Raw genomic sequence first — 11,682 nt, forward strand, 5'->3', positions numbered from 1 at the left:
TCTTACTGTGTTCCCATGGTGTGGGTGGTGTAACACTAGTGGTAAATGAAAACCAGCTGCCCACTTACCTACTTGAGAAACTGAACCTCGGGTTGCCCCACTTGCATTGTCTCTGTAATCATTGTAGTGCTGCTTTAGCTGAAAGCACCTAGTGTACTAAACGTCTGGTAGGGCTTAAGTGGATATGTAATATCTTGAAAAGTTCGGTCAAATGCCTCTTAAATAATTAGATATTTGTTTGGTCTTCAGGTCTTGCACGAGCAAAATCGATTCCCACCAAGACCTACTCCAATGAGGTGGTGACGCTTTGGTACCGCCCCCCTGACATCCTATTGGGCAGCACCGACTATTCCACTCAGATTGACATGTGGTGAGCATCCACCTGATGATTTATCTTACTTGGTTTATTTGTGGTATCAGTGTTATTTTAGTATTTTTATATACCACAATAGTATTTATAAATAATTTGTTTTGTAATTTTAAGTGCTTGTATTATTATTATTATTATTATTATTATTTGTTGTATTTCTATTTAGCTTTAATTGTATTTTTACTTTATTTGTATTTAACTTTATTTCAATTAGTTGCCAAGGAAACATTTTTTGTTTCCATTTAAGTATTTAGAAATTTTCATCAAATATTTATAGTGTTTTTTTATTGAAACTTTATTTCAGTTACCGAAAAATATTTTAAGCATTTGTTATTTTAGTTAAAAACACTGCTGATTATCACTTTGGAAAAAAATTAATTGACTTTTATTTTTATTTTATGATTTATTTATTTTTTATTGAACATTCAGGTTTTTTTATATATATATATATATATATATATATATATATATATTGTTCTTGCTGCTATGTACACCATGTTACAGCATGCGTTCTTGCTTTCAAAAACAACTAGATGTAGTGCAGCGGATGTCAAAGACACAGTTTTGAACTTCTTTTAACTTGACACAGCCTCTGAAGAACGCAACACATGACATGATGCAATGGCCAAAGGCATCCATCCAACACATGACATACAAAGCGTCTATCGCAAAATTAATTTTCCATAAAAACAATGAACTTACTGGCAAGTAACTGAAATAAGTTTTAGCTGAAGTTCTAAAATTACTGAAATAAATATTAATTAAGGCTTAATAAAATTGTAAAAAGAATAAAATGACAAGCGTATAACAAAATAATCAAAACTACATTTGTAATAAAAATTCTAAGTATTAATAAGTAGTAATGGTAAGAATAGTATACAAACAATACTAAAGTTAAATGTTGTGATTAAAAAGTTGTTGTTTTATTCTCTATACCAATCAATCCTACCTTATTAATTCAGTTCAGACGGTAAGCTCACATCTCTGTAAAATTATTTCTTGTCCTCTGGTGATCAATTCAAATAGTGAGCTAAGAATTGGACTTGTTTGTACTGAGGTAAATCAGAGCACACTCTTCTTGTGTCATAGCTTCTGTGGGGGTGAACTTGAATTGAGTTTTAATGACTCTCATTGCAGGGGTGTTGGCTGTATCTTCTACGAGATGTCTACAGGTCGACCCCTGTTCCCGGGCTCCACGGTGGAGGAGGAGCTGCACTTTATCTTCAAACTGCTCGGTACCATTCTCTCACCCACTCTCTCTCCTCCTGGTTTTTCTGGCTCTAGATCTGACCGTTTGTCTCCGTGTGTGTCACTGTGATATTTATAAACCCTCCTGTGTCTTTTCATAGGTACGCCCACAGAGGAGACCTGGCCTGGAATAACCTCCAACGAGGAGTTCATCTCCTATAACTACCCCAGATACCGTGCAGACTGTCTCCACAACCACACTCCAAGGTAACGACAGCTGTCCTCTGGGCCCGATGCCTGAAACAATCATCAAAAACACACGCTGTTGGAGGTCATTTACTGAAGTTGCATTATTTTTTTGCTTGCAGATTGGACAATGATGGAGTTGAACTTCTGTCGAAACTGCTGCAGGTGATTTGTGTACTATTTAGTCAACTAAAGTCACGTTTACTTGTAGCACTTAATACGGACTGCACATATAATACAGACAGTTTCCAAAGCAGTTTCACAGGTAAAAATAACAGAAGCAATGTTTTAAACTTCAAACAAGAGAAATTCTGCTCTAAAGCAGCTGTAAAAAAAGACAATAGTGCCATTATTCAGCTCAAGTTAGTTCATTTAAGCAGCTCTATAGAAAGCAACGGTGTCATTATTCAGCTTAAGTCAGTTTGGTTTAAATAGAAATGTTGGATTGGGATTCTTGTGTTTGAGCCACAGGGTTTGCACTTTTCAGGAAATTGCGCCTGTGAATGCCCTGCTCACAGTATGATATCTTCATTAGGCAGGGATAGGGGGAAGAATTTAAATCATGACATTGAAAAAAATGACACTTTTAATATAATGTTGTTCTCTTTCCAGAGTTCAGTCGTCTGAATATTTATTTGTCTGTATACATTCTTTGTAGTAGTTATTTGAAACAACATCTCATATTCAGTTTTTTTGTCATCTCATGTTGAATTCTAAAAATATGTGAGTGTTTTGCTAACTTATTATTTTTTCTTATCTTATTTTGCTAACTATATTCCATACAGTTCAAAGGTTTTGGGTTTAAAAGCGCTCAGTTTTTTTTTAAAGAGAAATCTGTTCATTTAATCAAAATACAGTAAAAACACTAATATTACAAAAACAAATTTTTTACTATTTAAAATAGCTGTTTTCCTCTTGTATATATGTTAAAATGTCATTTATTACTGTGGTTCAAATCTGAATTTTCAGCATCAATTCCTCCAGTCTTCAGTGTCACATGACCTTTCAGAAATCATCCTAATATGCTGATTTGAAACATTTCTATTAATTATCACTGTTGTGCTGCTTAATATCTTTGTGGAAAGTATTTTTTAAAGAATCTTTGATGAATGTAAAGTTCAAAAGAACGGATGTAGTTGAAATGAGAATCGTTTGTGACAATGTCTTATAAACATCTTCGTCTTTGACTTTTGATGCATTAATCATGTCCATGCCGAAAAACCCTAAACCTTTGAACAATAGTGTATAATAATGTGTATATTAGTCAGTTATTTAGTGAGTGTTTTGCGTATGTGCTTGACTAACACTGAACTTTGTCTTAGTTTGAGGGGAAGAAACGGATTGCAGCAGAGGAAGCCATGAGACACTCATACCTTCACTGTCTGGGAGAGAGAATTCTCACACTGCCAGACAGTGAGTTCACACACACACACATCTCCTTCCACTTGGGAGATTTATGATGGTGCCAGATAACATATTCATGTGCACACACACACCTTACACTGACAGATAGAATTATTAAAGTGCCAGACAGAAGTCTCACACATACACACTTTACTTTGAAAGACATTTAATTCCACCGAGCCGCTATGAGCTATTCTGTATTTGCACTGAATCAGGTCGGTGTTTGCTGAAATAAGCTTGCACAGATTTTCTGAACCCTTAACGTTATATATCAGCCCTAGTTTTAGTTCAGCGTGTTAACATAACTGTTCCATTTCTCCCCGCCAGCTGCATCAATATTTGCACTTCAGGAAGTTCAGCTGGAGAAGGAGCCCGGAATGAGGACGAATTCCCTGTCGGAATCAGGTAAAACCATAAAACACAAATGTCGGATGATAAATCATGATGATAGTTTGGAGCTTCATCCATCAGTGTACCGTGTGTTTCTGACCTCTCTGTATATGGCAGCACGTCAGCTGGCGTTACTCTCAAACAGTCAGAGTTTTGATAAACTGGCCGATATTTATCTCAGTCTGGCCAAGACCCCTCCACAGAAGGACTATAAATATATATATATATATTTTTTTGTGAGACATTTGAGTGGAGGATAAATCTGAATTAGACAAAAAAATATTTGCTAAAGAATATTTACATTTTGTTTAAAAAAAAACGGCATAGCACTGATTTTAGCTGCTGTATATTTGTTTTCTGGCAGACTGATACTACTAATTAAATGTTTTTTTTACTGTCAATATTTTACAATATTGTGGAACAATAACTTAATTACAAAAGAAATAACACCAACTGAAGAATGGCGTCATATATATATATATATATATATATATATATGTATATATATATATATATATATATATATATATATATATATGTAAGGGGTGTAACAGTACGTGTATTCGTACCTGACCGTTTCGTTACAGGGCTTTCGTTACAGTGCACGTGTGTACCGAATAACGGAATGCAATATTTTGTTTGCGGAACCTTTGCTGTTAATTCTGATCAGTCCAACGCATTAACAAAATTATATAGAATTTATATATTATGGTAAAAAGGAGCATTCAGTCTAGTCTGTCTAAATCTCATACAGTATAAACCTGTGTACCCAGACTCCCAGAAATTGCATAAAGCCAGCCAGTCAGATAGAGACAGATGCTTTTATCCAGTTTCTTCTATATTTTTGTATGCAGTATACATTAGATGATTCGACTGAGGCAGAGTCTATCATTTATATAACTTTGCTGAGCACACTGATCCCATAGCATCATCTCAGTCATATTCTTCCTGAATATTATTCATGTTCATCAGATGATATATGAACTCTATTGCTCATCATGACACAGCTCATTTTCTGTGCTCTCTCATCTTCTCTCTTAATAGTGTTCTTCCCACTGTGCTGTAGTCAGAGATGCTGGTTTACTCATCTTTCTCTATCTTCATATTCCTCTTTTTTCTTTTTTTGCTTAATATATCCTTCATCTCTGACTGCCTCACATTGGTTTGGTTTACACCTGGTATTAAGATCCCCAAAATGTATGTCAGTGACATATTTAAACAGGGTCTCTTTCTCCTTCTTCTTAACATGCATCCTTTTTCTCTTTATTCTCTATCTGCAATGCTAGGTTTGTTTCTCATCTAGGCTTGTTAAGGCACAGTTGCGTTAGAAATTCTCATGAGGAAGTTCTTGTTAAGCTCCATGTATTATGCAGCTCATTCACTGCTAACTTTGTTTTCTGCTCTTGTCTTTCCCACGGTCTCTGTTTTTTTCCCTCCCTGCTTATTATTGTAATAATTTTTTTTTTTTTGTATTTACACCACTGCTTCACTGTGCTTCAGAGCTTTTGCAAAGATGTCTAAGGTTCCGGCATACCTTAGGTACATATTTGTCGCCCTCCGCTCAATGCAGGAGGGCACAAACAACAAAACCATCTTTCTTCCCTTGAGTTTCCTGTTCATCCTTACTGTCCAGTTGTACCCTACAGGAAGTGATCACATATGAATCACTCCTCAGATTTTCAAAAATGCATTTTCTCTCTTAATTCAGTGCATAGGACTTTAAGATGTAATGGACCCATGCATTTCTTGAAATTAGAAATACATTAGCTTCCATAACTGAAGTAAATAAGAACACACAGACAATACAGTGACACACTCATTTGTCCCATTTTTTTTTTTATGAGTATGGTATAAAAATGTGCACAGACTTTCTCTGTCCGTTTTGGCAATCCGCATGATGTGCATGTCAATCCAGGGTTGCCATGTTGGTTTTTAACAAACTGTTAAAACATTTGCAAAATGAGGGATATTCCTGCTAACTATTGCTTGTGTGATTTTTGGTGATCTAAAACTATTGGTAATACATGGGCTGAGGTTACATAATTCATCTGAGAAACATTTAATGAGACATTCATCCTCATCAAGCATCTATATTCAGACAGGTTCTCCTGTGAAAAACTCATCATCTTCCATTCAGACCTCGTCTGTATTCAGTTCACGAATTGATGAAGCTGTCAGGCCAGAGCTTCTAATTATTCAGCATTTGTACAGAGCACTAAAGTCAGTGCTAAATATGAATATTAATCCATGCTGTCAAAGTCTCAGTGTTGAAATCACTGATGAAATGCCAAAGGCTGGTGCCGTCTTATTGTTTCACCTGTATATAAAATCACATTAGAGTTAAAAAGATTATTTTTGTTGTAAGGAAATTCGAATTTTAATTGAGCAAAGATGCATTAAATTGATTAAAAGTCACAGTAAAGACATTTATAATGTTACGAAAGATTTCTATTTCCATTGCACTTGCACTTTCTATTCATCCAAAAATCTCAAACAAAATGTATCTCTGTTTCCACAAAACTATTAAGCTATTTTCAACATTGAGAATAATAAGAAATGTTACTTAAGCACCAAATCAGTTCAGAATGATTCTGGCGGATCACGTGACACTGAAGACTGGAATAACGGTGCTGGAAATTCAGCTTTGCAACACAAGAATAAATGACATTTTAAAATACATTTAAATAGAGAACATTTCTTTTAAATGGTAATAATATTATACAATATACTGTTAAATGAATAAGAGACTGATTTCATTAGACAGACTGAAAACAGACTATTTACTAGCAGTAAAAGTGTAGAGAGACGTAAATCAGAGCCAAAGAGGGATATAAAGTAATATAGGTCATTTCTCTGCAATGTTTTTAGCACTGAATTTTTTCTGTTATTTTCTCGAGCTTGGCATTGAACAAGTCTGACTGTATATCAGTCTTGCAGAGAAGCTGTAATATGCAGAAACAGAGGAGAAGAGCTTGCTGTGCGAATACCCCTCTTCCCTCGCTAAATAAGAAAACAGCCCAGGCTTCTCTAGAGCTATGAACTGAGCATGTGTGGGTGGCTGTGTGTTTGGGTGCACGTTGACGTGTGTTTGGGTTTGGTAATCTCTCCTACCCTCATGCCCAGTTCTCTAAATGAAGTGAGCGCTGATTTTCTCTCTCTCTTTTCCTCTTGTAATCCTTCATACCCTCTGACGGTCCTTACGAGTGATTGTGCATTTAGCTTTATCGTGCACAATGTTGCATGCACCATTTGAACACTGTCTGTGTATGTAGCCTAAACTTCCTCTTTTTCTTTTTCTCCAGTCAACAGCATATCTCAACGGCAGAGTTTGCTCTTTTGAGGGCAAGTGGGGCGACTCGGGACGGGGGAAGATGGACGGGACACGTCGAGACGTTTCCTGTCATGAAGATGAAGGGATATCTGTTTTTCATTTCTCCGTCCGAGTCATTGTCTAGTCCTGTGGCATTATGTCTTTAGAAGGGGTCACTGTAGTTGTTTACATGGAGAGGCTGAGGATCTTGATTTGTTTTGAATAATGCACTTCCCCTTCCCTGTTCACATTACAAACATGTTCTTCCTGTTTTGCTGTACCTTCTCAATCCAGCCGCTGTACTCAACCAATCAGACGCAGAATGTTATTGGATGGCCTGACTCTCCATCCTCTGACTGAAACAAATCAGCCTGGTTTCTTTGCAATACTTCTCAATTGTAATGTAAAAGGAAGGCCAGTTTATGAAGGAACATGTCTTGAATGCTGTTAATATCCAGAAGCCAAGTCACTCTAGTCTTCCAGAAAATGCTCCCCTTCATTAGAGTCATCAGCCCTCCCATCCAAAGACGAACATTTAGTACTATGCCAACACAATGATTCATCATAATCAACCATAATCTGTTATTTGTATTCATCAGAACATTGACGACTTCAACTTTTGTTTTTGTTTGCAAAAGCATTTCACCTTTAAGTTGTTGTTTACATGTTTTTTTGGCCATGCAATACAGTTTGATAGTCTAGAAAACGGTTTCACCAAAGACCCCCCCCCCCCCATGCCATCTCTCTATCCCTTTAGGTTTGATTTATGAGCTTCCATTTCCATCATCGTGTTCAAGTGAACCCTCGATCAGCTACACTGTGTCAAGGACTAATTATTTGTGCAAAGCAACTTAGAAAGTTAGAGTTGCGTTTTGAAAGCCTCTGATAATCTTGACGCAGCCTTGTTGATAATTCTTCCATTACTGCTGCATGCAGCTCTTACGGCTGTCACTCTGGTTGAAAACAGAGCTGATTTCTATGTCAGTTCAGTCAGGGCGATGAGAACTAATAATGGGATGCCCAGGCGTATGCGGAGAACTGGTCGGATTGTGTATAGGGCTCAGGTTTCTGTCACTCTGCAGAACAGCTGAGTGCGGTGGATAATGTTCTGCATCTCGGCTCGGTTGTTCATACTCCTTAGATTTTGGAGCGCGTTGGTGTCGTGTAACACAGCGCAGATACAAAACACTATCATCCCCTGGAGTGTGCTATTCAGGGCCTCTCTGCACAATGTCTGCGATTAATACAGTCCCACAAATGTGATTATTGGGTGAATCTTTGGAAAAAAAAAAAATAAAAGAGTCAAGGTGATATTTCACCCTGAAATTACAAGAACAATAATACATTTGGTTTATTATAAAGTAGGCAATTTTGTTAGGACTATTAATCTTTTTTTTTTTTTTTGCATTGTGACATCCTCAGCAATTGGTCTCAAAATTCTTATTCCCTTAATAATGAAAAAACATAAATTGTATAAAAAGTTTGTAAATTACAAAAATACAATGTATTTAATATATTGTATTTTTAAAGCATGTATGCATGGTAATATTTGTTATACTCTCTTTGCCGGTGCAAATAATTTGATAGTAACTTTTTACTGTAATGCAGCATAATTTTTCTGTATTATGAGAAATAGTGAAAAGTAAAACTTCCAAGTGCATTACAGTAGTATGGAGGGAAGTTTGCTTAGTATGTAAATAAGGTTAAAAAATTGTCACAATGCAAAAAAAAAAAAAAAAAAACTTTTATTTAAATTTTTATTTTAAAGTATTTAAAAATCTATTATTTCTAGGTGAAATGTGACCAGATATTTTTTGCAAGATTCACCCCATTAGTGCTGAAATGCAGAGGCGATTAAAACTTGTTCTCAGTGTCCGTCGGTGTTACTAGAAGGATGATATTTTAGTAAATATCACATTTTTTTAATTAATTCAAGCAATCCCAAAATGTTTGGTCTGGTGATAGATTGTGACTTCCCTTCCTCCTTGTTAGAGATGACCTGTGAATACCTGTGCTGCATATTCGACGAGGAGAATGCAGACTTGCATGGCAGTGTTGTATAGCTGAAGACTGGTACTTTGTAAATAGCGTTAGAATGTGTTTTGCAGATCAGAAGCGTGGAGAGTGCAATGAGAAGATCCTCCTAACAATGTATCATTTTTAAAGCAAAGAGGAATATCATTTTTGTTATACATATCATTGATGACATTGTTCATTGTTCTATCTTTTGTTTTTTTTTTTTTGTTTTTTAATATGATGTAGTAACCAGACGTTACTACCATAGGAGACCCATGGGGTGTAGATATTTGGTTTTGATGTTTGTTAGGATGAAAACGGCTCATCTGATTTAAAGCTTTCATCTGGAATGCGGACGGACTGCAGTGAAAGGGCTTCGATGGATAAGCCTGGCCAACTGTTCATTACTGCGCAATAATTGATCATTTTTTACGCAATAACTTTGATTTGAACTCTTGATTTGAAATGAATTTGGTTCTGATTTTGGCATGCATTGCATGTCATTAAATATAAAAGAAGCAAATAATCCCGGAAATTGTCATGCAAAAACTTGAGGCTGTTTTATTGCCCATTTAATAAGTGAGGTTTTGATATAATTGCAGGTGAAATGCTTTTATACACGGATACACTTTGAGCAAATATAGACTTCATACGGTTTTGAGTATGTTTCTTTTGTACAACTCAATCTTTTAAAATGTTCATTTTATGCAAAACAAAATTTGATCATTGATCAGTACAGTATTATTTTCTTTAGCTTTTTAATTTTGCAGTTGTATACACTTAAATAGCCCAAAGTTTCAGGATTCTCAGCCATTTTACTGCTCTTCTCCAGTTGGCGGTTGTCCAAACGTGAATGCTAGAAGCGAGCAATGCGGTCTGCTGTTCTATAAATGTTAAGAGCGGTTTAAACACATTAAGCAATACTCACTGTTAATGTACATTTCACATCTCATGGATATCTAATGCAGGAAATCCTCTCAGATGGCCATAGTATATTTTCAGTAAATAATTATGCATAAATGAGTGGTCAGTTGTTCTGTTCGAGTCTAGGCACGTTAACCATAAATAACAGTAAAATTTTTGATGCAATGTTAAAAATCCCCTTTGTTTATAATCTTTGAGTTCTTGCAATTGCAATAGTCAATATTTACAACCAAGAATATGTGGATCAGAAGTGTATTGACATGGAAAATCTTATGTCTGACTGTTACTTGCTGTTGCTTGTATGAATGCTGAACTCCTTTCCAATCAACTTGATCCATCTCTGTTTATCATGAAGCAGGGAGTGGACTCATTTGAATACTGGCACAAAAAAGCTGTAAAACATTCAGAACAAATGTGAATCATTTTTGCTGGCAATATAATCAATGTCCCAAACTTGAATTTTGTTCTATTTTTTGTTTACATGTGTCTTTTCAAGTTTAAGAACATTTGGGTGACTCGTATTTAAAGCTAATAATATATTTATATTGCATGTTCGTTACATATTAAAAATAGTTCCCAATATATACTTAAACCCAAATCCACATATATTCGGATCAGTTACCATAACAACCTGAACATTTTTTTCATCATTTTGACCATAGTACATTAATGACACTCGTTATAACAAGTGCTTTCAGCTTGTGGTTTTATTTTAGAAATCTAGAAAACTTATGTCACCCATAGTTAGACTCATTCAGATTCCATTAATATTGCTTAGGTTTATGCATGAGTTTTATTGAGTCAGTAAACTCTACAAGATTAAAGTGCGAATCCAAGAGGTTTAAACAAACATTGTTTTGGAGCAACATCTAAATGTGCCTTTTAGAATCAATAAAAAAATAAATTATATTAGTTTTGGTATCACAAATTTGTTTGTGCTGTCAACACATTTGGCACAAATGATACCCAACTGACTCTTATCTGAAATCTGAAACATTTAAATATAAAACACAAATTTGAGGAAGGTTTATGTTTTTAATAGTGAAGGAAATCGTATCTCTGATGACACACACACGGCTCACAGTGACCACAGCTGGACACCAGAAATGAAGCAGAAGTGATAAGAACGGCTTTTATTTGACATTATTATTTCAAATCCATAATGCCCATCCATCACGCATTGACTATTTTTGTGACATTTTTAGCAGCTATATATATTTAAAATGAGGATTTCAAACTTGATGTGTTTTCCTTGATATAAATCAATGCAGTTCTCATTTCATTTCAAGATTCCTGAGCAGTAAATATGCGCCTCAACATGTATAATACAGCAGCTTGGTTTGGCGACTGCTTTTCCGCTTTTGCTATTGGTCAATGCCAAAATTATCCAAAGTCTTGCATGGGTTGGTGTTTCATTTTTCCAAGGAATGTTATGATGCTGACACCCTGCTTCGTGTTTCTTACTGAGCCAGTTTTACTGCAGCAGAGAATTACTGTTATGATAAAAAACCACATACTTATAACCCCAGTGTTCCCACACACATCTTTACAAATGTGATATAATTCTGTTCATTTATTGTATCAAAGATATACAATTCAATAAAGGTATGTACATTTCTGAATAACAAGTTGAATCTGTCTTCTATGAGTCCATGCAAGCTTATTTAACAAATTAAAATGTATTTATAAATTAAATTCTAGTCACTTTATATTGTGTTTACAATGTAGTCACTTTCGATCAATTTAATGCATCATTGCTGAATATATATATATATATATATATATATATACTTAATATGCATATGTATAGCTTATGTATATATACTTCATACTA

General features: G+C 35.2%; 1 protein-coding gene across 2 annotated transcripts in view; it reads left to right on the plus strand.

The window, feature by feature from the left end:
- LOC113107016 (cyclin-dependent kinase 16-like) overlaps positions 1–11,474 on the plus strand; it is a 30,842-nt gene extending 19,368 nt beyond the window's left edge. For both annotated transcript variants that reach the window (XM_026269134.1, XM_026269135.1), the window contains 7 exons: positions 250–370; positions 1,508–1,605; positions 1,720–1,825; positions 1,927–1,969; positions 3,127–3,217; positions 3,536–3,613; positions 6,901–11,474. In XM_026269134.1, coding sequence (XP_026124919.1) covers positions 250–370; positions 1,508–1,605; positions 1,720–1,825; positions 1,927–1,969; positions 3,127–3,217; positions 3,536–3,613; positions 6,901–6,938 — 575 coding nt within the window. In that variant the 3' untranslated portion in view covers positions 6,939–11,474. The remainder of the gene's footprint in view (positions 1–249; positions 371–1,507; positions 1,606–1,719; positions 1,826–1,926; positions 1,970–3,126; positions 3,218–3,535; positions 3,614–6,900) is intronic.
- The last annotated feature ends 208 nt before the right edge of the window (positions 11,475–11,682 follow it).

The sequence above is a fragment of the Carassius auratus genome, chromosome 8, assembly GCF_003368295.1.
Source record: "Carassius auratus strain Wakin chromosome 8, ASM336829v1, whole genome shotgun sequence".
NCBI classification, from domain to species: Eukaryota; Metazoa; Chordata; class Actinopteri; order Cypriniformes; family Cyprinidae; genus Carassius; species Carassius auratus.